The following is a 24,311-nucleotide window of genomic DNA, read 5'->3' as shown; positions in this document are numbered from 1 at the left end:
TTTCTCGATCGAGAGATGATACACTTCTAATCTTCGTATATCATTGCTCCACCACCACCAGTCTCGGTCCCTCATTAACTCCGCCGCGGGACAGGTAATTTGAAAGTCTACATTGTACAGGAAAGTAAAAGTGTATCTGTATAGACTAATAGCTCCTGAGTATTTAATTAAAATTCGCGCGATTTTAAGAAAACGCGATGAAAGAAGTCGACGAAGCCGATCTTCGATCTATCTTGATATTATATTATATCACTTTCACGAACATCTATAATGGTTCCATTAACCGACCAGGCGCTTCATTAACTTTCGCCGAAATCTTCTCCGCTCGATCGAGTCTGCAACTTTCTGTAACCGTCTCGTCGTTCTTCGCCTGTCCCTCCCATGAGGAACGGTACACAGCTTTTCGCGAACATGCGAGACGAAGCGCGGGATGAAGCTGAAAGGGAGAGGATCGAGGATGCAAATTCGCTTTCTCGTGCATGAGAGCTCCCCGCACGAGAATCCTTTCCACGTCCACCGCCTGCCAATCCACCCTCCCAAGTCCCCCGATCGCCCTTACCTCCCCGCCGCCCACCCAAACGTGCACCATTAGGCGCGGGCCTATGTATTTTTAATAAGTTTCAAGAGTCCTCTCGAAGCCGGCAAACCCGGCCGGCGCGGGCGCGGGCGCGGGCGCGGCGCGGCGGTTGCCAGTGAAGGCGGCTTTTCGGCTGCCTCGCAAACGGTGTCCTCGCGTTTATTTATGTGCGAGGAGTTCGCAATCCACCTTAGCTCTCCTTCCATCTCCCCCTCCCTCCTCCCCGCGTCCCGCGTCCTCGCCATTCCTTGCTTCCCTTCGTCTTTCGTTCTCCACCCTGTCCTGCCGATCTCGCATTCTCTTTCTCTCTCTCTATCTCTCTCTCTTTATACATATATCTCCTTCCCTTTTACCCCTTTCTCTTTCACTATATGTTTTTCTCTTCCATATTCGAGCAGCTAACTTTTCATCGGTCTTCCTTCTACTCATCTTTCTTTTCTATCTTCTTCTCTCTCTCTCTCACTTTCTTCTTCTCTCGTCTCTCCTTTGCGCCTCTCATCCTCGCGCGCTTTATCTCGGCGCGGTGTCAATTCGAGTTTGGAACATGGGCAACAGGACAACGCGTGTCTACTAAAAACCAGTTTTTAAACGCGCGTTTATTTCGCGCCGAGAGGTCCGCCAGTATCTTCCCTCTCCTCCCTCTTCGCTTCATCTCTTTGTACCACTGCTGTTTCGATTTTTTTCGACGGGACACTGACACCGAGATGCATCGTCTAGCGGGGTGACAGAACTCGCGCGACCAATGACAACTTTACGGTACGAACGGTAATGAATCCCGACTGATGGAACCGTAATCTCGACGTGGACTTCTCGCGCGCGCGTGTAAGATATAAAAACAACACGACCACGACGGAACAATACAACGTCAAATGGACCACCAAATAAGATATTCGTCGAAATCATCGAAACTCTCGTAGAATGATTTCGTTCGTTAACGGGCCGTTAACAGACAAGACTTGAATTTTTCAGTGCACAATCTTCGCAGCAAATCGCAAGAGATTTGCGATGCGCTTCGCTTCGAGAACGCCGCAACAAAACGTATATCCGCGAAAAATCTCGTGCCCCGCCGCCGACGTGGCCGCTCGTCTCGCGATTTCATCCCACGCTACTGCTTCGCGGAACAACCGGCGCAATCGCGACGGCGATCGTTCCTCAATAAATCAAAGAATTATGCCCGCTGGAGCGTATGCCACGCGATAACCGACGCGACGATCATCGTCGATCGCGTCCGATCATCGTCAAGAGTTTCGATCGCAGATCCGACGACGATCCGCTATACCTGCCTCGCTCGCCTCCCGTTCGCCGTTCGCGCGCGCAGAAGGAGGAGAGCATCTTGTGTGCCCCCGATACGTACCCGAAAGGACAGCCACGTAGACAGCCTGCTCGAATCGCGGCGCGTTGTCGTTGAGATCGGTCACACGAACGGTGAGATCGGTCGTCGCCTCGTGAATTCCGTCGCTGGCGATCACCTGAAGAGTGTACTCGGAACGCGTCTCGGCGTCCAGACGCTTCCGCAGAACAACCTTGCCGCCGTATCGGTCGATGCTGAAGGGTCCCGGATTGGTCACGTTGCCGAATCGATACGTTAACGCCGGCGAACTGTCCACGTCGTTCGCCGTGATAGTCGTCAACACAGTTCCCATGGCGGTGCCTGAAATTGAAAATAATGTCTCTTTAATTGGATGAAAAATACTTTTATGCCGACAGCGGTATTAACCCGGGAACGGGCACTTCGGGGTAATTTTTACACCCCAGTATCGAAAAAAAATGAAGATCACTTCACAGTAATTTTAATGTATATACTTCTTTCGTTTTTTAAAATATTTTTTTCGTTTCTCCTTACTTTTTTCAGAAAATGTTGAGTAAATCTATATACATAGAATGTGTACACTTAAATACTAATAAATTGTAGAACAATATAAAATATACGATATGTATTTAATAACAATGACTTTTAATTGTAAAAATAATCCCAGATGGCAGGTGACCATTTATGCAAAAAAAAACTCAGGCATCCTAAATTAAATAAACAAATAAAAATACATTATTTTTATTTATGTCATAAATAAGAAACGCAATTGCAGCCTCGTAGGAAAATGCACATTCGCGAAGATCTCATTGTTGCAAGTAAATAATTGGATAATCGCAAGCACCACTCTGGAGCATCTGATAGCAACGGAATTAGTAAGATGCGCGAGAAGATGCGTTTGCGAAAATGAAGAAGACTGTTGGGGATCTCGAGCAGAATGAAGAGCTTTATCGCGTCGCATTGTGGGCCGCGCGGTCGCTACTGACAGATTGTATCCTTATGCATAAAGATGCCTTTGATTTCGTTCTTTTGTCCCCTCATCGCGAAGCCACTTTGTCACCGTGAAACGATCGTGCGCGATACATATATACGCGTAGCCCACGGATCTCATATGGGCGCGCATACTCTCTTCCGCGAAGTTAAAGACACATCAAGGGAGTCGGTGCTTAAAATGCATTGGATCCGTACTATCGAATCGTTTTATCTTGGCCGGTTGCTAAGAAGAAACGGTCGAAACGAATCCGTCCGAAGAAACGGATGAGCCTCTCATACGCGAGGAGGGAAGATCGGGGGCCGTAGCCAGCGCGAAGTAAATTACAATATCGCCCTGTCCGGACGTTGCGCGAGGAAATTGAAAACCGTAACGCGAGAATGATTTCGCGAGCACAAAGGGCGCGCGACATGTGCCCCGCATGACGCAATCACCGCACGCGAAACGCGATTTATCCCCGCGACTGCAAATCTGATCACAATTTGTCCTTAGACGTAAATTTATGCCTTCTCCTAAGATATTAGGAGTTAACGCACACGATTGCAATCGAATAATCTTCTTGAGTTCATATTTTCTTATTGTCGCCACTCTTAAGATAAAAATATCCCGGTATAAAGAACGGGAAACCATCACGCATTCTTGTAAAAAATAAAGATGATCTATGAGGGAAAGACAGACATATTTTCCTCATAAATAACCGTAGCTTTCGACGATTCAAATAAGATTCTTCGATAAAGTATATGATATGCGGGTACAACGGTTAGGAGGAAGTATACATCATCAGAAAGCGGGCTTTTGATTCCACGACTGAGCTGGGTGATATACGTCGGGCGTAGCAACACCTGCGGCAGTAAAAGAATTATTCTGTACGATGCATTCGAGAGAGCGTGGACGGGGGAAGCTTAGCTGACACGCGGCTGCGACCGCTCGTAAATTTCACGGAAGATCGTTAAAGTCGTGTAAATCGGTTTTGCGGAGCGACCCCGCGTAGCTCGTCTATGGACGCGACATGACTCTGTTATCGCTTGAAAACCCCCTTTCGGACGCGGCTGGAACCGGAAGTAAAGATCGCGGGATACGCGATTAGAGTTACGCGGAGTATCGATACACAAATATCCTCACGATCGCATCGAAAATCACATGCGAGCGCTCGTACAAAAATTAGGCGAAAACAGTAAATATAAATAAGAAGCAAAAATGTGTTCTTATTTCCATTGCTATATATATGTACTCACGAACTTTTCTGTTCTACACATAAATAAAGCTTGTTATATTATGAGTCTCATAATATAACAAGCTTTATTTATGTGTAGAACAGAAAAGTTCGTGAGTACATATATATAGCAATGGAAATAAGAACACATTTTTTTATTTACTTACGTAGTTTCGCTGTAACATATGTGTTGTTATAAGTCCAAAAGCAAAAATTATAGCAAACATCTTCCAAACAAAAAAAATTTTAAATCGAGATTAGGCGACCCAACTGGCCAATTTCTATTTATTTGACTCACAACGTTTCGACCCCGATTGGGTCCTTCTCAAGTGAGATTATACATAATTATATAATTACGCAACAATAAATCATGCATCGCAAGACGCTGCGCCCAAGCCACATCGTGCAAACGCCACGATATTAGGTGCGTCAAAAGAATAAAATAATGAGTTTCTGAGAGTCGCAATGTAAAATCTGAAGAAAATAAGACTGCCCATTTTCTCCACTAGCTCCGTTCCGTGCTTTATTCAAAGTCACAAAAGAAATTTACAAACTTTTACGAATTTTTTAAGATTGTTAAGATATACACTATATGTATATAAAGAACAGCCGTATTATCATCTCAAAAAAGCAACCAAGATTACTGAATCCACATAAACTGATCAAGCTTATATATATTCGTGTTGCCTTTCATTTCCATTGATTGGACTGCCAATTTTTTTTGTTTCAGTGACAGATTGATCCAAAAAGACGTCTACTTTGCATTTATAGGATTTTAGCAGATTTGCCAAATTAATGAATAGAGTAAAAACAAAAATTTTTTTTAAGAAAAAATATAGTTTTATTGTAATAAAAATATAACTATTATTTTATTCAATTATTACATGTAATATTAAGTAATGCTACATATTTCCACGTGTACAAAATTCACTAGTTTGCAATTAATAAACATAATTTTTTTTAATTGTTTGTAACTGATCATTTATGCTTTGTATAAACAGTATCGTATCCCTGTTAAATAAATGCTTAATTGTTAATGTAATAATTAGTAAATTTATTATTTCATTAAAATGCAGAATATATATGATGTATTGTTAAATTAAATAAAAAATTTTATTTACATAGAAATATATACATAGTAATATAATCTGCAATCACTTCAAATCGTTAAATTTCTATTTGTCTTATTTACAATTTCTTTTTAGTATTCTTACAATAGACACACGCGCGCACATATGTACGTGATTAAATATCAAACATTCGACTATAACATTTTATTAATCAGCTTGTTAATATCAGCTAATTACCGTATCTGTAATATGTCAAAGAGAATAAGATTGTAGGAATAAAGGGAAAATCGATAATAATGTTTAGTCTTATAATACCAAAATAACTCGGTAACCTTGGCATTTTACAAGAATACTCTCACTGGTTCTCAGAATGTGCTATAAAAAGTTGTGCAATCTTTTTATTCTACAGTATAAATTAAAATCAATTAACATATACTATATTAAGAGTGGCTTGTCTATTTTAAGAGGTAAGAGAAACCATTTGTATTTCGTGTACTTCAAGGCTTGAAGAATATGTTTCCTAAAAATTTAAATTTAAAAATACTAGTGAATTTACATGCCTCTAAAGAGCGCGCAAGTAAAAAATATAGTATGTGACGTATTTTCGATATAAATATATAAAAAAACCTTAAATAAACATCTGGCCCTTAGATCGAATATAATTAATTTTTTTCTGCTGTAAAGTTCCTATAACAAGTCATATATACATCTTCGGGAAAGAATTCTTCGTAATTAGATTGAGTTACGTTGTTGAATATGTGGATATATAATTCGGAAGATTTCCTTTCCAATACTGGTTTAACAGTGTTAATAATAATATCTTTATTCTCGTCGAAGACAGCTCTAAAAATTTCATTTAATTGACCTAATTCCTTCTCGTTTCCGAACTGATATTCAAAATCTTCAACCTTGGAATTCGTGGTTGCTTTCGATGCGTATATATGTTTTTTACCATTTTTGGTTACCGTTTTCAAGTCCAACTTTGCGTTTACTTCCACATTATCTGCAAAAAAACACATTTTGATCAATTTAAATAAAATCTAATTTTGAATCTTTTATGCTAAATTTCATTGAGAAACTTTTGTTTTACTTTAATATAAGATCAATTATTTTACATACCCGTAGTCATGAGTAATTTTCCTTTATGAGCGACTGGTACTAGCAGACGTATATTAAAATCGTACGTGGTGTTTATGACATATCGCTTCATTAGATAATTAAAATTAAAGTGGAGCCTGTCGGGATCCACATTAATGGAGGTTATAACAAAGTCGCAATTTCCATATACCTCTACGTTTTGAACATACAGTTTGACATTAGGTTCGTCGAAAATGACAATTTTGTCAAACATTAATGGCTCAATCATTGTAAAACCCGGAAGAGTCCCGTGGCAAAATTTGTCCTTCAAATAGATAATGTTGTCCGCGATGCACTGATTATAGTTGGGATCGTTGCGGCCACATACATGATCAATGAGGGAAGCTGTTAAATTATTTTCATTAATTTGCAAATATAAAATTAAACAATCTAAGATAAAAGAAGTTTAATGTAATTAACTATTTAAAAAATGTTATAATAGTATTTAACATAATAATAAAAAGAGATAAAAAGATAATGAGCATCTAGAACATATACATATATGTATAACATATAAACTGTAGTTTTATTACTTGTATATTTTGAGGGAGAACAATGAAGATTCTAAATTAATAAGATCCTAATTTTTTTAAATAGTTTATCAATTTCGTAAATTGTTATATAAAAAGACAGAAGTTTAGTTGTTAAACGAATCAGATTTTTACATTTAATATTTACTTACGTACGTCCGCTACAGTTATAGCAACACATGTTGCTATTACCGTAAAAGAAAAGATTGCATTAAACATTATCCAAATTAAAAGAGTTTTTCTTACAAACTTTCCTACACTTCACTGTCAGAGAACAGCCCTAGCAATTGTACGATATGATGTGTATCAAGACTGATGCCTGTCAATTGATCAAGCGTATATATGTATAGGCATCTGGTCTCTCATCTCATTTATTTTCATGTTTCTGTTTAGTAAACAGTCTTTTTTCCCTCTCTAATTTATAAAACTTTGGCCTTCTTTACATTTAAATGAAGTTTCGACGAATATCCTAAATAATTAATTCAGATCGTAACCTTGTACAGAAAAAGACAAGTTTTTATTCCAAGATGTATATAATGCGATATATTCTATTTTTATATTTTAGTATAATATTTTATATATTTTATATTTTATATTTTATATTTTAGTATAATATTCTATTTCAGTAAAAAGAATATTTATTAAGAGATTAATAAAAGTGTGTACATTCAAGTACAAATTAATCTTCCATTAAATTAATGTGGTAAATAAATAATTCTACATAGAAAATGTATAAATCGAGAAGTACTACGATATATTTAGAATAAAATTATAAGTGTATAATTAATGAAAGAATAAAATGTTTAATTCTTTCATAGGAAATAAGAGTATTATGTCTGGTTTTGTCCCTTAGTTTAATATTAAATTGATTCAAAAATTTAATTCGTAGGTATTTCTCAGAATTTAAGGCTACTGCGGTGATTACAAATCAAGCATAAATATCAATGTATATTAAAAAGGTCATTTTTTAAATTTTTATTTTCGAACTTTGTTTTCACAGAAGGAAATATTAACTTTTTTCTGTTTATCTAACAAACTATCGGTTTTGTTATTCTGTTAATTTATTATTTTGTTTAAAGTAATATTAATACAAGTTAGTAAATTGTTCTAAAACGTTTATGTATTGTTTTTAAAATATTAAAATTATAGCTTATTTAGCTGCTCGCTTTTTAAGTAATAAATTTATATTTTAAAACTTAAATAGAATATAAAACTTAAATTAGGAAATTATTAATTATAAATCATAAATGTAATTATGGATAAAATTATGGAAAAAGAGGTATAAAACACAAAGAGTAATTGTTGCAATATTTACTACTTGATAATCTTATAACTAGTCTACTAACATTTAAAGTAATACAGAGCCATTTTTAGTCGACCAACCGTTACACCAAATATTACGCTGCGGCACTCTATAAATATTAATGTCTACCATTACTTACTTAAAATAAATTTTATATCACTGACTTTCTCAAACTATTATATAATAAAAGTTCTAGTCTCTCTAACACGCTTGGCTCTAGAACACCGTGACCGCCGGGGCACGAAGCCCTCGAGGCACGCGCTCCGCCTAACCGAGTAAGTAAGGAAACGATGAAAGTAGTGGTATTTCGGCGATGTTGCCATCTCCCACTTATGCTACACCTCTCATGTCTCCTTACAGTGCCAGACTAGAGTCAAGCTCAACAGGGTCTTCTTTCCCCGCTAATTTTTCCAAGCCCGTTCCCTTGGCAGTGGTTTCGCTAGATAGTAGGTAGGGACAGTGGGAATCTCGTTAATCCTATTCTTTAATTTCGCAGCATGTAAGAAGTAATCTTGCAATAACGAATCTCAAAGACTCAGACAATTCATGCTTCTTCGGGAAATAGTTTCTCATAATTGGAACGGCTCATGTTGTTGAAAATTGAGATGACTATTTCTGATATCTTCGCTTCTAATACTGGTTCAACCTTAGCAATTATAATGAGAAGTAAGACCATTATACGAGCATTAATAGATGTTACAGAAAATTCATATCTAATTCTTACATGTATTATTGTAACACATATATATTCCAACTATTCACTGTGTTCCGATCACAGCCGGACTTCATACACAGTTATCATTAGAACGTTAAAAAACCCTTCCATCCCCCCACAATTAAATCGACACGATTTAATTATTAAAAAACTGTAAAGAATTTATTGCGAAAAATATCACCTCAGCCAGGGTTCGAACCTGGAACCTCCCTCATTCCGTGTAGGGCGTCGTACCAATTCAACCACCGAGGCATGTGGTAATATTCTTCGCAATAATCGGTTAATAATAGTTGTAAACACTAAGACGCATTGTAAGGTCAGCGTATATTAACAATAAGAAACTTATTTTTTGCTCGTTTGAAGCAAGGCTATAATGAGAAGTAAGACCATTATACGAGCATTAATAGATGTTACAGAAAATTAATATCTAATTCTTATATGTATTATTGTAACACATTGTAACACTTAGCAATTATATCTTTTGAATTGCTATCTACGACATTAATAAGAGCTTGATGCAGTTGAACTAATTCCTTTTCGCTTTCATCAAACTTATAATTAAATGAGATTTTGACTTTCGTGTTTACTTTCGAGACATATATCTCTTTTTGGCCGCCCTTGGTTGCCACTTTTAAATTCATGTTTACTTTTATCAGTACATTATCTGAAGAAAAATAAACATTTTGATAATTTAAAACTAGGTTCAGCCATTAATAAGATACAGAAATGTGAGCCGGGTTCGTAATGAGAAGTCTCGCGTATATATTAGAGTTCCTGTATATATCGAAAAGAAGTTGAGCAAGCCATTAAAACTTCGCTGAGATGTGCAAAAGAAAGGGCAGAGAAAGAAGCAATATAAAATAAAACATTCTTCATTGTAAACATTTGCATTTGCACATGCAATTTGTAAATTTATTTCACTTTTGCTCATTTTGAGTCATTTTTGTTTTTAAACAATGCAAAAGTGTAAATTTGGAGTAAAATTTCTAGAAAATGTGGGAATTTTTTTTACTAAATTTGAGTGAACACCCTTATTAAAATTTCCACATTAGTTTTTATAACTATTTTGAACAAATCGCTGTTTTCTTTAATTAATTTGCAATACGCGTGTGCAATACGTTTAACAATGTGTGTATGTGTGTGTGTGTGTGTGGATACATTCATATACGTACATATATACATGTGCATATATGTATATATTTTATATTTTATATAATTTTTAAAATAAATATATTATTTTAAAATATTTATATATTTTATTGTTTTTATCTTTTTAATGTAAATTACAATTCTAAATGTTCCCTTTTATCATGTCCATAGGACGTCCATCAAATATCCTATGGACATGTTTTAGGGATATAAGCATGTCCACCAATTTCATAAACCGATATACTATGGCCGTCCATAGAATGTCCGAAAGACGTAAAACGGATGGCCTATGGACATCCTCAATATCTTTAAACGACGTCTTATGGATATTCATCGGATATCCGTGCGCTGTCTAGATCACCGATCATCGCCAAATTCAATACCAACCTTCCTTTAATGATACTCTATATAAAATTACATGTATAACTTATACACTTTTCAAGCAAAAATCGGTAACTCCTTCACCGATCCTCGCCAAATTCAATACCAACCTCCCTTTAATGATACTCTATCCATAAAAAAATAGCTAATTTGCGGAAATCAGAGCAATCACATAAATTTTTTTAGACAGAAATCGGTAACTTTTTTATTATTAGCAATTTTTTGAATTCTATTATATTCCTCAGTTTTTTCTACCCCTATTTTATATATAATACTTTAAGATTTGGTTGATTAGGAAAATCTGAACAGGAAAAGTCATTAAGTACGACTCTTTTAAAGAATTTAAAATTTTAGATATCCCGAATTTTTTTTCAAATTGCCAATTGGGGTTGTAGCACAATGGCACATATGTTACTCAGGAAGACATAAGCTATCCATCAGTGTAAAAATTTTTGAAACCAATTCAGTAGTTTCTAAGATTACCCCGAACAATGGTACAAACAAACTTTTCCCCTTTATATAATAGTATTAGAGATTATCGTAGGGCATCGTAATATCTTGAACGTTCGTTGCGTAACTTCGCTGAAGTAATCTCAATCGCGGAATGTATTCCTCGCATTTTTCACGAATCGGAATCGGATCCGCAAACGAACGCTCAACCGCGACGTTAGTGCTCCTTATATGGAAAATACGCTCGTCGGTGGTCTACCATTGTCTCGATTTCTCGTGTCAGTTGCTACTTTCGGAGCAGCTGGTTCGATCGACGCTGTCGATTAAATTCTCCCACGAATGCGCGTACGGCCTGCAGAAGGGCCCTACGGGAGCGGAGGTAAGGCCCATCTAACATCGGCGAGCCGCGCCTCCCGCTTTCGATGATAATTATATCCTTTTATTCTACCGGGGTAATTACACAAACGTTTACCGTAGGGCTTTCGAGCGGATCGCGGTAAAACCCGACCATGCGAAACTCGCGCGGATTAAGCATAATCGACATCGCTGTCGTGGGCGAGAGAGCTGACCCGCGACGAGAACGCGGGCTTTTTCTGTTAAGCCACTTCGTGCCGAGTTGTTCATCAATTAGCAATTTATAAGTATAAATCTCTATACGGGAATGCCGGGATGCGATATCGCAAAGACGCGATGAGAAAGATTATACAATATTAAATTCGTAGTGTCAAATTACACTCAGTTTAAGTCATTTTTAACCATTACTAATAGGTTGCCACTGCTCCTGCTCAATATAGAGTTAATTTGACTAAAACAATGTTAATTTAACTAAACTAATGGACTTAAAATATTGATTTAAATTTCATCGTTTAATACATTTAACAGTGTAGAAGTAGGCTCGATCGTTATCCTGTCACGTTTCGCATTACGACAACGTAATTCACATTTCTATCAAATTCGTTTTGAATACAATGAAGTGTATCGGTTGGGCGAAAGCGACAAGATATTTCGTTTCAACGATTGATAGGATATTGAAAGCGTCGATGCAACCAAGAGGATCGCAAACGGTCGATTTGATCGGATCTCTATAGGCGAAGAGTGACACTTCCACGACGTGGCACTGCCGTAACCGCGATTGCAAAACAAACCACGGAACTTCTGCGGGAGCAGGGTGCAATACTAAATAAATTTCACCGGGCTCGGCGTTAACGCGGTAATAATCTCGTTTACACCGAGACTCCAAAGAGTTTTACGGCTAGATAGTAATCTCACATTGCGCCATTGCATTGGCGCGAACGAGTACGCATCTAGTATCCTCGTGTCGAGCGTTCTCGGAAAAACAAGAAGAAAACGCAGCAGCAGCAGCAACAACAGAAAGCGAAGAAAGGGACGAAGACAAAAACGCGAGCCGCGAGCGTAATAAAAGGCCGGAGGAGAGAATCTTCTATTATATTTCTCGTCGTCCTGGAATGATTGCTAGAACGTGCGTGACTTGCCACCTGCTCGCTATTGGGAATTCCACCCGGCAGAGGAAGAAACGGAGAAGTCCGCGAGAAGAAGAAAACGGGGCCCGTTCGAGGTATCATCGAAACCGCGCCGCCGCGGCTGGCCGCCTTCGTTTGTCCGGCGATGCGGTTGAACTTACTCGATCACCCGTCTCTCGTCTTTCGTCGCGTCATCTTCGCTGACTAGCTCTGCAGTCTGCTCGTCTGATGGCGATCGAAAGGGACGGGCTCAACGAGACAGGACCTTCTTTTTTCCCCGCACCTCGAGGAGTGGTAGCGCGCGAGGTTGGCGCTTGTACGTCAAACTTCGCGGCCACCACGGTCCCGTGCCGTTCCATTGAATCGTATCTGTCAATGGGGAACAATATGACGGCGAGAAAGACCGCGAAGAGGCAGAAGACCCGGAGGTCCGAAGAGCGGAAGAGAGAAGCAGAGAGGCGAAGAAGGGAGAGAAGCCGAGCCACCGAACGCGCGTCTCGGCAGCCTCGTCTAAGTTATGCAGATTGTTCCGAACAGTTGGACTTTAATGCCGGCATAAATCCTTTGCCACTTAACTTTATACGTGGAGTATAGAATGCGTTCCCGCCTTCTCGGCGCGGCTGGACTCCTCTCTCGCTTATGTGCTCCTCGACTCGTCTCCTCCTTCTAAGTAGATACCGAATTCTTTTCGCAAACTATAATCTATAACTTCAGATACGAAGTACAAAATCAAGCTTCTGTGTTGGAAGTACCGCGCCTATACCTACAGGAATTGCCGAATTTTTAAATAGAATTCTCACATTCATTTAGGATAATTAAAACTAATTTAAATACGTAAAACGTAACTTAGGATATCTTAATATTTTATATAAATTTTTAGCGTTGATTATCATATAATATTGCTTTTTATTTTATAATCTCATCCGATTTATGATCACGTCACGTTTCTGCTCTAATCTAAGAAGAGATCGTTTCATTCGATAATAACGCTATAATGCAACAGTGCAATAAACTAAATATGTACTTTAATTATTCATCTAATTTTATTTTTCTTCCGGCAATACACTTCGGCATGCAGTCTCCGCTACGTCTCCTCTCGTCGCACGTGGGCGACCTTGAGAGGAGCAAACCCATCATAAAACCCGTTGAATTTCTTGAGGAGAAGGAGGGGGCAGATGGGACATTCGCGAGCCAACGACCAGGACGAAACTCGAGCTATCGTCATCGCGAGTGAAACCCGAGCTTGTATTTGCCAACAGGATCGTCGTGGATAGACCGCAATGCTACTGTCGTCGAGACACCCGGCTTATCCTAATAGAGCTCCTCCTTTTCCATTCCACGTTGTAACGCAACGTGACCGCCTTATTTGATCGCAGATAGATAGCTATGGAATGAAGAGCAATTCGCGTTACTTACCGCAAACCGAGAATGAACAGTTCGCAATTGCGGCGTCATTTTGCCTCGCAAATGGATATCTACTTGATACTTGATATCACCGAGTGCCCTAAGAAACCACTCGTTACTCATAAATTAAATGAAATCTGATAGGCAGAAAAGGATTTAGATGTTTAGTCAACATCAACGTGATGGCTTTATATTATAACTTCATCGAATTATGTAATATTATTGCGCCGCATATAAAAATCTAGAAACACGTAACTAGTGATAAATTAATATTCCATTATTGGCTAATCGTCAAGATATTAATTTTTTTAAATAGTCGGTAACATCTGCGCTCTATATATATATATATATATATATATATATATATATATATAAATCTCCAGTCTACAATTAATTAATAATTAAAATTAACTTAAATTTATTAAAAGTTGGTTATCAATTTGCCAATATTTCAGCAGCCATTTTGTACATGAAGGCAATGTACTTTTATTAAATATATTTTTAATGTAGCCAAGTTTGTTACATTCTGCCATTTCGTAAACAAAATTCTAGTGGATCACTCAATTATGCAATAATGCATGATTAATGTTCTCGGCATTTTTCTACAAGAGGCTTTGGTATATTTTTTCAGGTCCTGCGCACACTAGAGCACATATTATTAATAAGAATAAATATTAAATATTAGGATTTACAAATATAAGAATATTCCTGTTTAATATATTTAATATTTAATTTAATATTTAATAAATATTAAATATTAGGATATGTATATAAATGTAGGAATATTCCTATATATATTTATATCTTATATTTTATTCTTTTCCATTATGTGTTACATTTAATTATTATTTCTAATTCCGACTTCTAATATTTATTCTTATTCCTAATATCTATGCGCTCTCCATTGTGCGCAAGGCTCCACAGCTCCTCTATAGCTTCACCGCGCAGCGACCAGCTGATCGCGCCGACGCGACGCCGGCCGCGCCTCGCACAGATGGCGAGCACGTTCCCCATTTTGTGACGTACAAACATGGCGACGAACACTTTCGGCGGGAAACATGCCTCTTGGGCAACATCTGTCGCGAGTGTCGCGCGTCACTGCAGTTCGTCATCGTCGAGCAACTTGCGTGGCCACGACGCGTGTTTTTCAAAGAGGTTTAACGTCACATGAAGAATATAACGACGGATATAAGAAGCGACATAAAGGTACGTCGCCGATAACCTCAAGAAGTTGCTCGCGCGCGTTGCCTATATAAATCGATAGAATAATGCAGTAAAAGTGAGCTTAGTCATCACCGAGATAATTGCTATAGGTACTATTTATGATATTCCTACATTTTGTGTCTCGTAAAACGCAATAAGCCACGATGACGCTTATGAAAGTCGGTATGAGAGCCGATTTAGTACGTGGATTGTGTCTAATTGATTGGCAGATTTCCTTGAAAAAGTTACCTGGCCGTCAGTTTCGTCGACGACGCTTTTATGACAATATAAAATTGAAATCGGTCGTCTTGTGCAATTAACTCACATTAGAAACAACGTGTTGTTTCAGTAAGGAGCAGCTGCATCATGGCAATGCTTTCGCCGAGGAAACTCTACAACAACCCATTTACGATCTGCATAGAGGGAAATATCGGAAGCGGCAAAACGACGTTCCTGGACCACTTCCAGAGTTTTAATAATGCTACAATCTTGCAAGAGCCGATGGACTTGTGGCGAAATGTGGCTGGAGTAAACTTGTTGGTAAGTCTTTTCAAGAGTAATGTATACGTGAGAGACATATTTGCGATGTAGACATTACTGTGGAAAAAGATATACAGTGGAATCACTATATAGATTTAGACAGTAATAATTATTTGAATGAATATGTCCTGATACGAGTGGATATCAAAAGAAAAACTAATAATAATACTTTCAGGATCTCTTCTACAAGGACTCAGTAAATTATGCGTTCTTGTTTCAATCATACGTTCAATTAACCAGGCTACAGTTACATACTATGGCTACACCATCGCCGTATAAAGTTATGGAAAGATCCGTGTTTAGCGGAAGATGCTTCCTAGAAAATATGAAGCGTACACATATGATACAGGACGTGGAAGCGATGGTTTTAGAAAATTGGTACGATTGGTGTATGGAGAACACGAATATAAGGACGGATTTAATAAGTATGTATCTCTGTCAATTAAGCAAAAAAAGAAATTATATAAAACGTGACTTCCCTTTCATGAAATTATATCTTTCACTTGCGATTTAGTATATCTGAGGACAACGCCTGAAGTCGTGTTTCAAAGAATGCAAGCACGTGCACGCAAAGAAGAGGACTGCGTGTCGTTGGAGTATCTGAGACAAATTCACGAAATCCACGACGACTGGCTCTACAGAAAAACCCTATTTTCTTTACCGGCGCCGGTTATGATCTTAGACGGTGACAAAAGTCTAGAGGAAATGGTACCGCAATTCGAGAAATGTAAAGATCGAATACTTAACGAGCAAACTGATGGCACAACAAACGCCAGAATGGTTTTAAATACTAAAGCGTAACGCAAGCAGTTACATAACAGTAATGTGTTTATCTGAGAATAGCTTAATTATATATACTAGGTGCGCAACTAAGTTTCCGGGTTTTTTTTATCAATAAAAAATGAAAAATTTCAAGAGAAATACAAAAAATGGCTTATTCAAAGTATCGTCCCTCGCTAACTATACATTTTCGCCATCTCTCTGGCAATACATGAATACCGCGACGATAAAGCGACGCGTCTTTGGACCAAAACCATTTATCCAACCAATTTTGCACTTCTTCGAAATTGGTCAAGTGTAGCCCAGCCAAGCCATGCGCCATCGACCGGAACAAGTGATAATCGGAAGGCGCCAGGTCTGGCGAATACGGCGGGTGCGGTAGCAGATCCCATTTGAGCGTTTTGATGGTGTCCTGGACGATGGAACTGCGATGGCACGGAGCGTTGTCGTGCTGCAATATCACTCGTTCGTGTCTCGTATACCATTCTGGCCGTTTTTCGAGCAATGCATGGTTTAAATTGGTCAGTTGTTGTTGGTAGCGATGCGCATTGACAGTTTCGCCCGGTTTCAGCAGCTCATAGTACACGATTCCTTTCTGGTCCCACCAAACGCAGAGCATTGTCTTCTTTCCAAAACGATTTGGTTGTGCCGTCGATGTTGATTTTTCACCAGGTGAAAGCCACGATTTTTTGCGTTTGGGATTCTCTAAATATATCCATTTCTCATCGCCAGTAACAATTCGATGAAGAAAACTCTTTCTTTCATGCCGCAAAAGCAAAATTTCGGAAGTGGCTCTTCGATTTTCCATCTGTCTCTCAGTCAACTCATGCGGCACCCATTTTCCTTCCTTTTGAATTTTTCCCATGGCATGTAAACGTTTGGAAATACCTTGGTGAGTCATGTTTAATGCCTCCGCAAGTTTATTTTGTGTTTGCGTATCATCTTCATCCAATAACGCTTGCAGATCGGCGTCCTCAATTGTTTTTGGTCTTCCGGAGCGCTCCTTGTCCTCAGTGTCGAAATCGCCACTTCAGAAGCGTTTAAACCAATCTTCACAAACGACGTGCTTCAGCTGCATTTTTTTTCAAGTTAAAACAGAAAAGCAAAGCTTCCCGCAAATGCTGTTTATTTGGCACAAAATTCGACATCTCCATTGTTAGAAAAAATATTTTTGCGTTGCGATATGTATTGGTATAACGACTGGTTATTGTTAACAGATGTCCAAGCTATAACTTCAGACAACTTCAAACATTTAAATCGAGTACATGTGTTATTGGTGCCATTTATGTGTGAAACCCGGAAACTTAGTTGCGCACCTAGTATATTATAGGTAATTTTCATAACAACGTATAGAGGAGCAAATCATCAATCTACATGTCATATCCTACTATTTCGTAAAGCTTAAAAGTTTTTCAAGGTAGAATAGTAACGGCTCTCGTGACTTACCTTCAGAGACTGAAATGATACTGTGTTCCGGGAAGGTAGGCTGATTGTCATTGACATCGATTACACGCACGCTCAATGCAGCTGTGCCAGTTAATTGCGGGTTTCCTTGGTCGGTCGCGATGATAGTCAATCTGTACTTCTCGCGGATCTCACGATCTAGGGCTATATTGGTCTGCACGATTCCGCTGTACGGCGGGCTTATGGTGAAGGCATTATCTGGATTACCGTCCACAATATGATATAAGATTCTGCTGTTCAGTCCTTGATCTGCATCACTTGCTGAAAGCTACAGCAGCAAATATTGACGATTATAATATGTGTCCAACGCATATACAATGTATTTTTACACCATCTATTTTTATATTTAGATTTTAACATACGACAGAAAAAGTACAAATAAATATTTGCATCTTTGGATAATCCTAATTGTATGTCGCACTTCTTGTAGACCCTTATTTCATAAAAATAACACCCACATAGAGTTTATATCATACATATACTTAGTTTTATTATGCAAAGGGGCCTTGTGTTTCCTGTGTAATGTATCAAATATAAGGGCGATATAAACTATATAAAATCACAAAGTTCTCTCACCTTCACGACAAAATCTCCTTTGGCATTGCCCTCGAGTACAGTAGCCGAGTACTGCGTTTGCGTAAAGATCGGTGGGTTATCGTTGACATCGGTCATCCTGACGATCACTTTGACGTACGCTTCCAGAACCTCCTGGCCCGCCGTCCTCGCCGCTACGCTGAGAATGTGCCTCGAACTCTCTCTGGGCTCTTCCTTCGGTTGCTGGCCCTCCAAGGACCTACCCCACGAATTGGTGCGCGCCGTGTCGTCCGGCAATTCGTTATCAGGTTTTATCGTCAAGTCGCTCCAAAGCTCCGCGTCCAGCCTGGTGGGATCGTTGACGCGCAGCTGACCGGTGTTTTCGTCGATCGCGAAGGTATCGTAGTCGTTTCCGGACGCGATCGAATAGGTGACGCGCTGCCTCCTGCCGTCGCTGCGCACCGCGGTGATCTTAATGATCTCCGTGCCGGCCGCCGCATTTTCCTGAACGACGACGTTGTACGTGTCATTCTGAAATTTCAGGCTGGGCGTCAGATCCGCGAGATCGCCGACCTGGAGCTCGATCAAACCCTTGGCGCTCTTCGGCGGGTTACCCTTGTCCTGAGCCAACACCTCCAGGTGGTACGTCCGGCCGTTATCTTGCGACAACGATAAGCTTGTCGTTACCTCGCCGGTGCTGGGGTGTATCCGAAATTTCGGTTTCTCCTGTTCGTTTATCAACGAGTACACGATGTCGCCATTCGCGCCATCGTCGGCGTCCTTGGCCGACACCCGGAGGATGTTCTGACCCGGCTGCGTGCCGATGGGCACGCGTGCCCGGAAGGGGTACTCCTCGAAAATTGGCGCATTATCGTTCACGTCGCTGACATTGATCTCGACGGGTATCGACGTGTTTTTCGCGTCGTATCTGCCGCTGTCCGTGGCGACCACAAAGAAGGTGTAGCTGCTTTGGCGTTCACGGTCCAGTGGGCTGTATCGAACAGGAAGAGACGGACATTAGTTATAGAATAGTTGGCTTATTATCGGGATTGAGAAATAGAGACATTAATTTAGTAAAAAGAAGACATAGTGCGCAATTACAGTTTATTTCTTTTTAAAATCTTAATTTGATAGGTTTCGATAAAATACATTAAAATAGTATCGCCGTTTCTCAGTTATTAATAAAATATCTAAGTGAATATTTTACTAATTAGAAGTTATTAGAGAGAATTCGGATTTAGGCGTCTCACAATGTCGTATCTTTAAGACAATGTTTATTTACGGAGTTACGCAAATGCAAGTCGAGCAAAGCGAGAGAAGTTCCCAGCGTGCCTTCGCGATACAACGCGCGCTCGCAATAATTCTTAATAAGCGTGGGATAATGATCGGACGTCAGTAGTGCACGGGTTCGATACGCTTATTTACGATTGCGCGAAGCTAACTCGAATACTCCACAGTTATCTTCCGCCCTGGTATCTGTCCGTATCTGCCGACAGCAACTCGAAGTATGCAGTTTTACGAATATTCATCGTATCCGAACAGAACGACAGTTGCAAGGAACGTCTTAGCTGCACAGGATGATTCTTTCAAGGAATGCAAGAATTTCCGCGATGCTGTCACTCATCAATTGATAAATAAACGAAGCGCACATGGATAAATTTAGCGAGAAATTTGGTCAGCCGTGGTGTCATTTCGACGTCTTGCTACCAGTTCACGCTTTTTATCGAATTATTCTAGAGAACTGGTCCTCGTCCGTGTATTGTCTCTACCGGGTGGTCTCCGGAGAGCAGAAGAGGGGAAAAGTGTTCGGTACACTCTCTTCCCAGAGAGGTGCCGCATCGAGCGACGCGACGGCACGGCTTTCAAAAGGTAAGAGGAACGAGACCGTCATCGCAAGAGCAACGGTAACAAGGCGACACGAAAGCCGGGTTCGCGGCTACCGATCGAGGGAAGAGGATCTGAGGATACCAAAAACAGAAGCGGGAGGAGAGAGAAGAGGAGGAGGAGCAGGAGACGGCGAAACGAGACAGTGACCGGACAGTGGCCGCGGCGGGAAAGGGTGAAGAGAGAAAGAAAGAGAGAGTGAGAGAGAGACGATGAAAGTGGAAGAGACGCGGCGAAGGAGCAGCTCGAAGAGACCGAGATCTGGTTTTGCATATCAGGAGGCATTTTGCCGGCTGAAATAATGCATTGAAATGCCACATGGCGTCTCGCTGAAATGACACACGACTGTCGCGGCGCAAAAGTATGCGCCCTCCTGAGCTCCTTCCCATGGAGCTGCCGACCATTCTCTTTCTCTCTGTCTTTACACCGTTCCTCCATTGACTTCGCGGCTCTCCCTGCTCTTCGTGTATATATATCCCGCGATACGAGGCACCTTACACATCTCATCAGTAGACGGAAGCAGGAACGGACAAAAGGCGGAAGGAGCCGCGCGTAAACGGACGCGCGGTCGAACGAAATCGTATCGCAATCGTAAACCAAGATCGGCACCAAGGAGGCAACTAATTGCCACAGGGATTAAAGCGCGAATCGTGAGTCACCGAGACGGACGCTGGGCGTGTCGGTCGGTCATGCGGGTTTACGGCGACTCCGCATAATAATTTGCAACGAGCAAATTACATATTCCCGACGTGGAAGTGATTTATCGAAATCACTCGGTCGTGTCGTCTTCGGGAGACGGAAGGAGCAGGTCGCCGGACACGGGGGCGACACGGAGGCAGGCGGCTCTAATCGCCGTGGACTCTTACGCGGCCGTATAACCCGTCCGACTCGTAAAAGTTAATGTTTTGTATATAAGGGCTCGGTATTGAATTCGATTCCGCGAAGTTCGCGCGCGCAATTAGCGTTTGAGGGTTTTCCACCGCCCGTACGCCAAGACCGTATCGAGCGGTTAACGATCAACCGCTGGATCAGCGCGGTCCGCTGGGATCAAGGTTCGCGGCAGCCCCGCAGCGAAATCGTCCATTAATTAACGAACCACGACCTTGCTGTTTGGTGGGATGGACGGAAGCCATGGACGGAAAGTCTTCGTCTTAACGATGTCCCGAGATATCGGTTTATTGCGCGCGTAATCATAAGAGACACACACGGACCAAGAGGGACGGACGGATGAGCGCGGCGGAGGGCCGAGCAAAGAGATATATAGATAGATTATAGAAGAACGAGATGAGAGAGAGAGAGAGGAAAGGGATGCGAGGGGAAAAAGGAAGGAAGAGTATCTCGGGTTGTGCCGACGGGTTATGCATACGGAATCGTTTAATCGGCCATAGTGCATCGTTCGTGAAGCGCATCGACTGACTTTATAATTTTACGACGTTCCTAGACCGCGTCTCCGCGCCTCTCCTTCCTCCCGCACTGCCCTCGAGCGTCGAGCTTTTTCCCCCTGTAAACCGACTGGCTGCTCCCCTGACGTCCCCTCCTACGAGTGTATGTGTGTGTGTGTGTACGTAGGTGTGCGCGCGCGTCTTCACTTCCCGTTTTACGACGTTATACTACCGGCGTAATATCCCCCTGGGTGATCCTAATCGGATGTGTAATAAAGGTCGCGGTAATTAACGCCAGGATGAAATTAATCGGTTGGTAGCCGAGATCGCGAAGCGAGACTCACATGCGGCCTAAAGGACAAGAGAAAGACATAGAAAGAGAAAGAGAGACAAAAGAAAAAGAGACCCAACAGAGAGAGAAAGAAAGAAACAGAAAAAGGTCAAAAGGGAAGGAAACGATGACAGTGACAGAGGATAAAAGAAAGAAGGGAAGCCATACGTAAAAAAAAAAGTAAACGACGGGACGTGTGCACTCACCCAGCCGTAGTAACGACGCCGGTCAGGTTGTCGACCCTGAAGAGCCAGCTAGTCTCCTCGAAGATGGCGTACGTAATCTTGCCGTTTACCCCTTGGTCCGGATCGGTCGCCTTCACGGACATCACGCTCGAGTCCGGCGGGACGTCCTCCGAAATAGTCGTCACGTACTTCGCGTGATGGTAATTCGCCGGATAGTTCGACGATCCGTATGGGAAACCGTTGTGCGAACTGGACCCCGTGTACTGATTCTGCACGAAGGTCGGCGCGTTATCGTTGATATCCAGCACGACCACGGTGAGGTTGCAACGCGCTTCGCGGCTCGGCCGTCCCTTGTCCTTGGCCGAAATTGTCAGGACGTACTTGGGCACGGTCTCACGATCCAGATTCGACATCGACATCGACCCCGTGATTGGATCTAGCGCGAATTTGGCGCCGATGTTGCCGCCTAGAGTAAGAAGCGCAAGGATTAAGTCTCATATTTTATTTACGCAATTTTTCGTACACGCTACACTTTGCGGGACAACTCACCTACGATACTGTAGGAGATCTCGCCGTTCAACCCTTCGTCAAGATCGGTCGCAGCTACGGTGTGGATCACGGAAGTTTCCTGATTTTCCGGTATGGCGAGAGTGTAGCAGGAACCCGGCCGAAATTCCGGGCTGTTATCGTTCTCGTCCATCACTATCACTTCCAAAGTCGTGATGTCCAGAAGCTTGCTGGACCTCGCGAAGACGGAGACTGAGTAACGCGCAACCTCTTCGCGATCCAAGGGACTCCGAAGAGTGACTTGACCAGTGGGTGCTATGGCGAATTTGTTCGACGCTACGTCGCTCGGGATGCTGAAGGTGACGTTACCTATAAAGCGGAATAAAAAGTTCATCAATGCGTGCTTAATTAAGAAACGTGTGCATCATAAATCACACAACAAAAATTACAGGATTGGAGCTAAAGAAATATAGCTATATATTTAATTCGTTATCTTCTAACATTGGATCTGACATTTCGCTCTGCTGGCATTCGTTCTATCGAATCCCATTTTGTATAAATCAACCAGTTGTATAAATCAACCAGTACGTATATTCTTATTTTAGATTCAATTTTATATAGAAGTAATTTATTATTATTATTTGTTCCGTGCATATTTTTTACACATAAACATCTTTACGTTTTATATTTACCGAATATTTGTAATTATTTCTCGCAATATTCAAAGAATATATATATAATTTATATACTATGTTATTTATCATGTAATTTATTTACTCCCAAACATAGGAAGGAACTATAATTCTACTCGTGGATCTGGCGGCTTCGCGATTTTCCGGTCTGGAGCGCGGCGGCCGCGTCGGTGACTTTAATGCTTTCGATTCTCGAATTCCAGCGCGCTTAGCCCATGCTCGTTGAATTTTTAGCGGACTTAGAACAAAGCGACGACGCGGTTTAGCGTGCATGTGCGCGTGTCGCGCCATGGCCATCCTTCGTCGTGTTACCAGTAAGTAGCGACGTGTCGTGTGCGTATCTGCACGCGTGCACACGCGAAGCGACACACGTTGGTGTGGAGTGGTGTGGAGGTCGGTGATTTGCCTATGCGTACCGCGGCAGACCGGCGGCACGATGATATACGCGGCCATTGTTTCGTCCCGTCCTTTCTCTAATCCCCCTGCTGCGTTCTGCGTTCGCTCCCGCATTTCGCAACAACCTCCCCCCTATGCATTACTGAGCCGCCGGTCCCGAGGAACTGGCACCTTCGGCGCATCCATGGGGCGCTAATGCGCTCGTCCGGCGTCGCGATAGATAAGCCGCGAACCAGAGATACACCGTGCTTTATCGTCTTCGATGGGGCTGGTTTACCACACTTTAATCGTTCGTCAGAAACAGAGGCTGGATCGGAGCGCTTCCGTGTTAGGCACGAATATGCGGATCCAGCGCAGAAAAATGATCCGCGAAATGCACGCCAACGCACGTGGAGATAGGGGAGATCGGGGCTAGTTGGTACATGGGACAAGTTGGTACACCGCAATTATTGTAAAAGTGACAAAAGATAATATTGCATAAAAAATATAGTATTTCCGTAAAAACATTTCGATAATATTTCAATTAGTTATTTTAAGCTGAGTGGCGTATTTTCACAAACAGAAAATATTTTTAGTTTTGTATAGCCGAAAGTAAAATAAATCAGTGATGTATTAAATGTTATATTTACAAATCTGGTCATCATATCATAATTTTAACTGTGTCTTTAAAATCTTTACTTTTAACGTAATGTAAGATTTCACC

The 24,311-nt window shown here is 41.1% G+C and overlaps 2 protein-coding genes across 4 annotated transcripts in view; one reads left to right on the top strand and one right to left on the bottom strand.

Annotated features, from left to right (window-relative positions):
- The window catches only part of Ds (dachsous cadherin-related 1), a 68,263-nt gene that overhangs the window by 5,972 nt on the left and 37,980 nt on the right, over window positions 1-24,311 (bottom strand). Inside the window, exons 10-14 of the mRNA XM_071791993.1 lie at window positions 22,563-22,889; window positions 22,035-22,479; window positions 18,274-19,222; window positions 17,680-17,965; window positions 1,932-2,228 (exon numbers count right to left, since the gene is read on the bottom strand). Coding sequence (XP_071648094.1) covers window positions 1,932-2,228; window positions 17,680-17,965; window positions 18,274-19,222; window positions 22,035-22,479; window positions 22,563-22,889 — 2,304 coding nt within the window. The remainder of the gene's footprint in view (window positions 1-1,931; window positions 2,229-17,679; window positions 17,966-18,273; window positions 19,223-22,034; window positions 22,480-22,562; window positions 22,890-24,311) is intronic.
- LOC139821156 (deoxynucleoside kinase-like) lies at window positions 14,724-17,163 on the top strand. 3 transcript variants are annotated; one of them, XM_071791990.1, is made up of 4 exons: window positions 14,724-14,916; window positions 15,263-15,453; window positions 15,629-15,878; window positions 15,968-17,159. In XM_071791990.1, exons 1-4 carry the CDS (start codon window positions 14,769-14,771, stop codon window positions 16,252-16,254), a joined length of 876 nt encoding a protein of 291 aa, XP_071648091.1. In that variant the 5' UTR covers window positions 14,724-14,768; the 3' UTR covers window positions 16,255-17,159. The 3 variants fall into 3 exon arrangements, with proteins under 3 accessions (XP_071648091.1, XP_071648093.1, XP_071648092.1); XM_071791992.1 differs by having other exon boundaries at window positions 14,882-15,023; window positions 15,968-17,162; XM_071791991.1 differs by lacking the exon at window positions 14,724-14,916 and adding an exon at window positions 15,027-15,168 and having other exon boundaries at window positions 15,968-17,163.

Source organism: Temnothorax longispinosus, chromosome 10 (genome assembly GCF_030848805.1).
Source record: "Temnothorax longispinosus isolate EJ_2023e chromosome 10, Tlon_JGU_v1, whole genome shotgun sequence".
In the NCBI taxonomy this organism is placed as follows: domain Eukaryota; kingdom Metazoa; phylum Arthropoda; class Insecta; order Hymenoptera; family Formicidae; genus Temnothorax; species Temnothorax longispinosus.
Note: the sequence above shows the minus strand (reverse complement) of the source record. Positions and strands in the feature narration are given on the sequence as shown.

Coding starts and splice junctions, on each gene's coding strand:
- LOC139821156 (XM_071791990.1), top strand. CDS start 14,769: ATGCCTCTTGGGCAACATCTGTCGCGAGTGTCGCGCGTCACTGCAGTT. Junction 14,917..15,262: donor ATATAAGAAGCGACATAAAG/GTACGTCGCCGA, acceptor GTGTTGTTTCAG/TAAGGAGCAGCTGCATCATG. Junction 15,879..15,967: donor TATAAGGACGGATTTAATAA/GTATGTATCTCT, acceptor CTTGCGATTTAG/TATATCTGAGGACAACGCCT.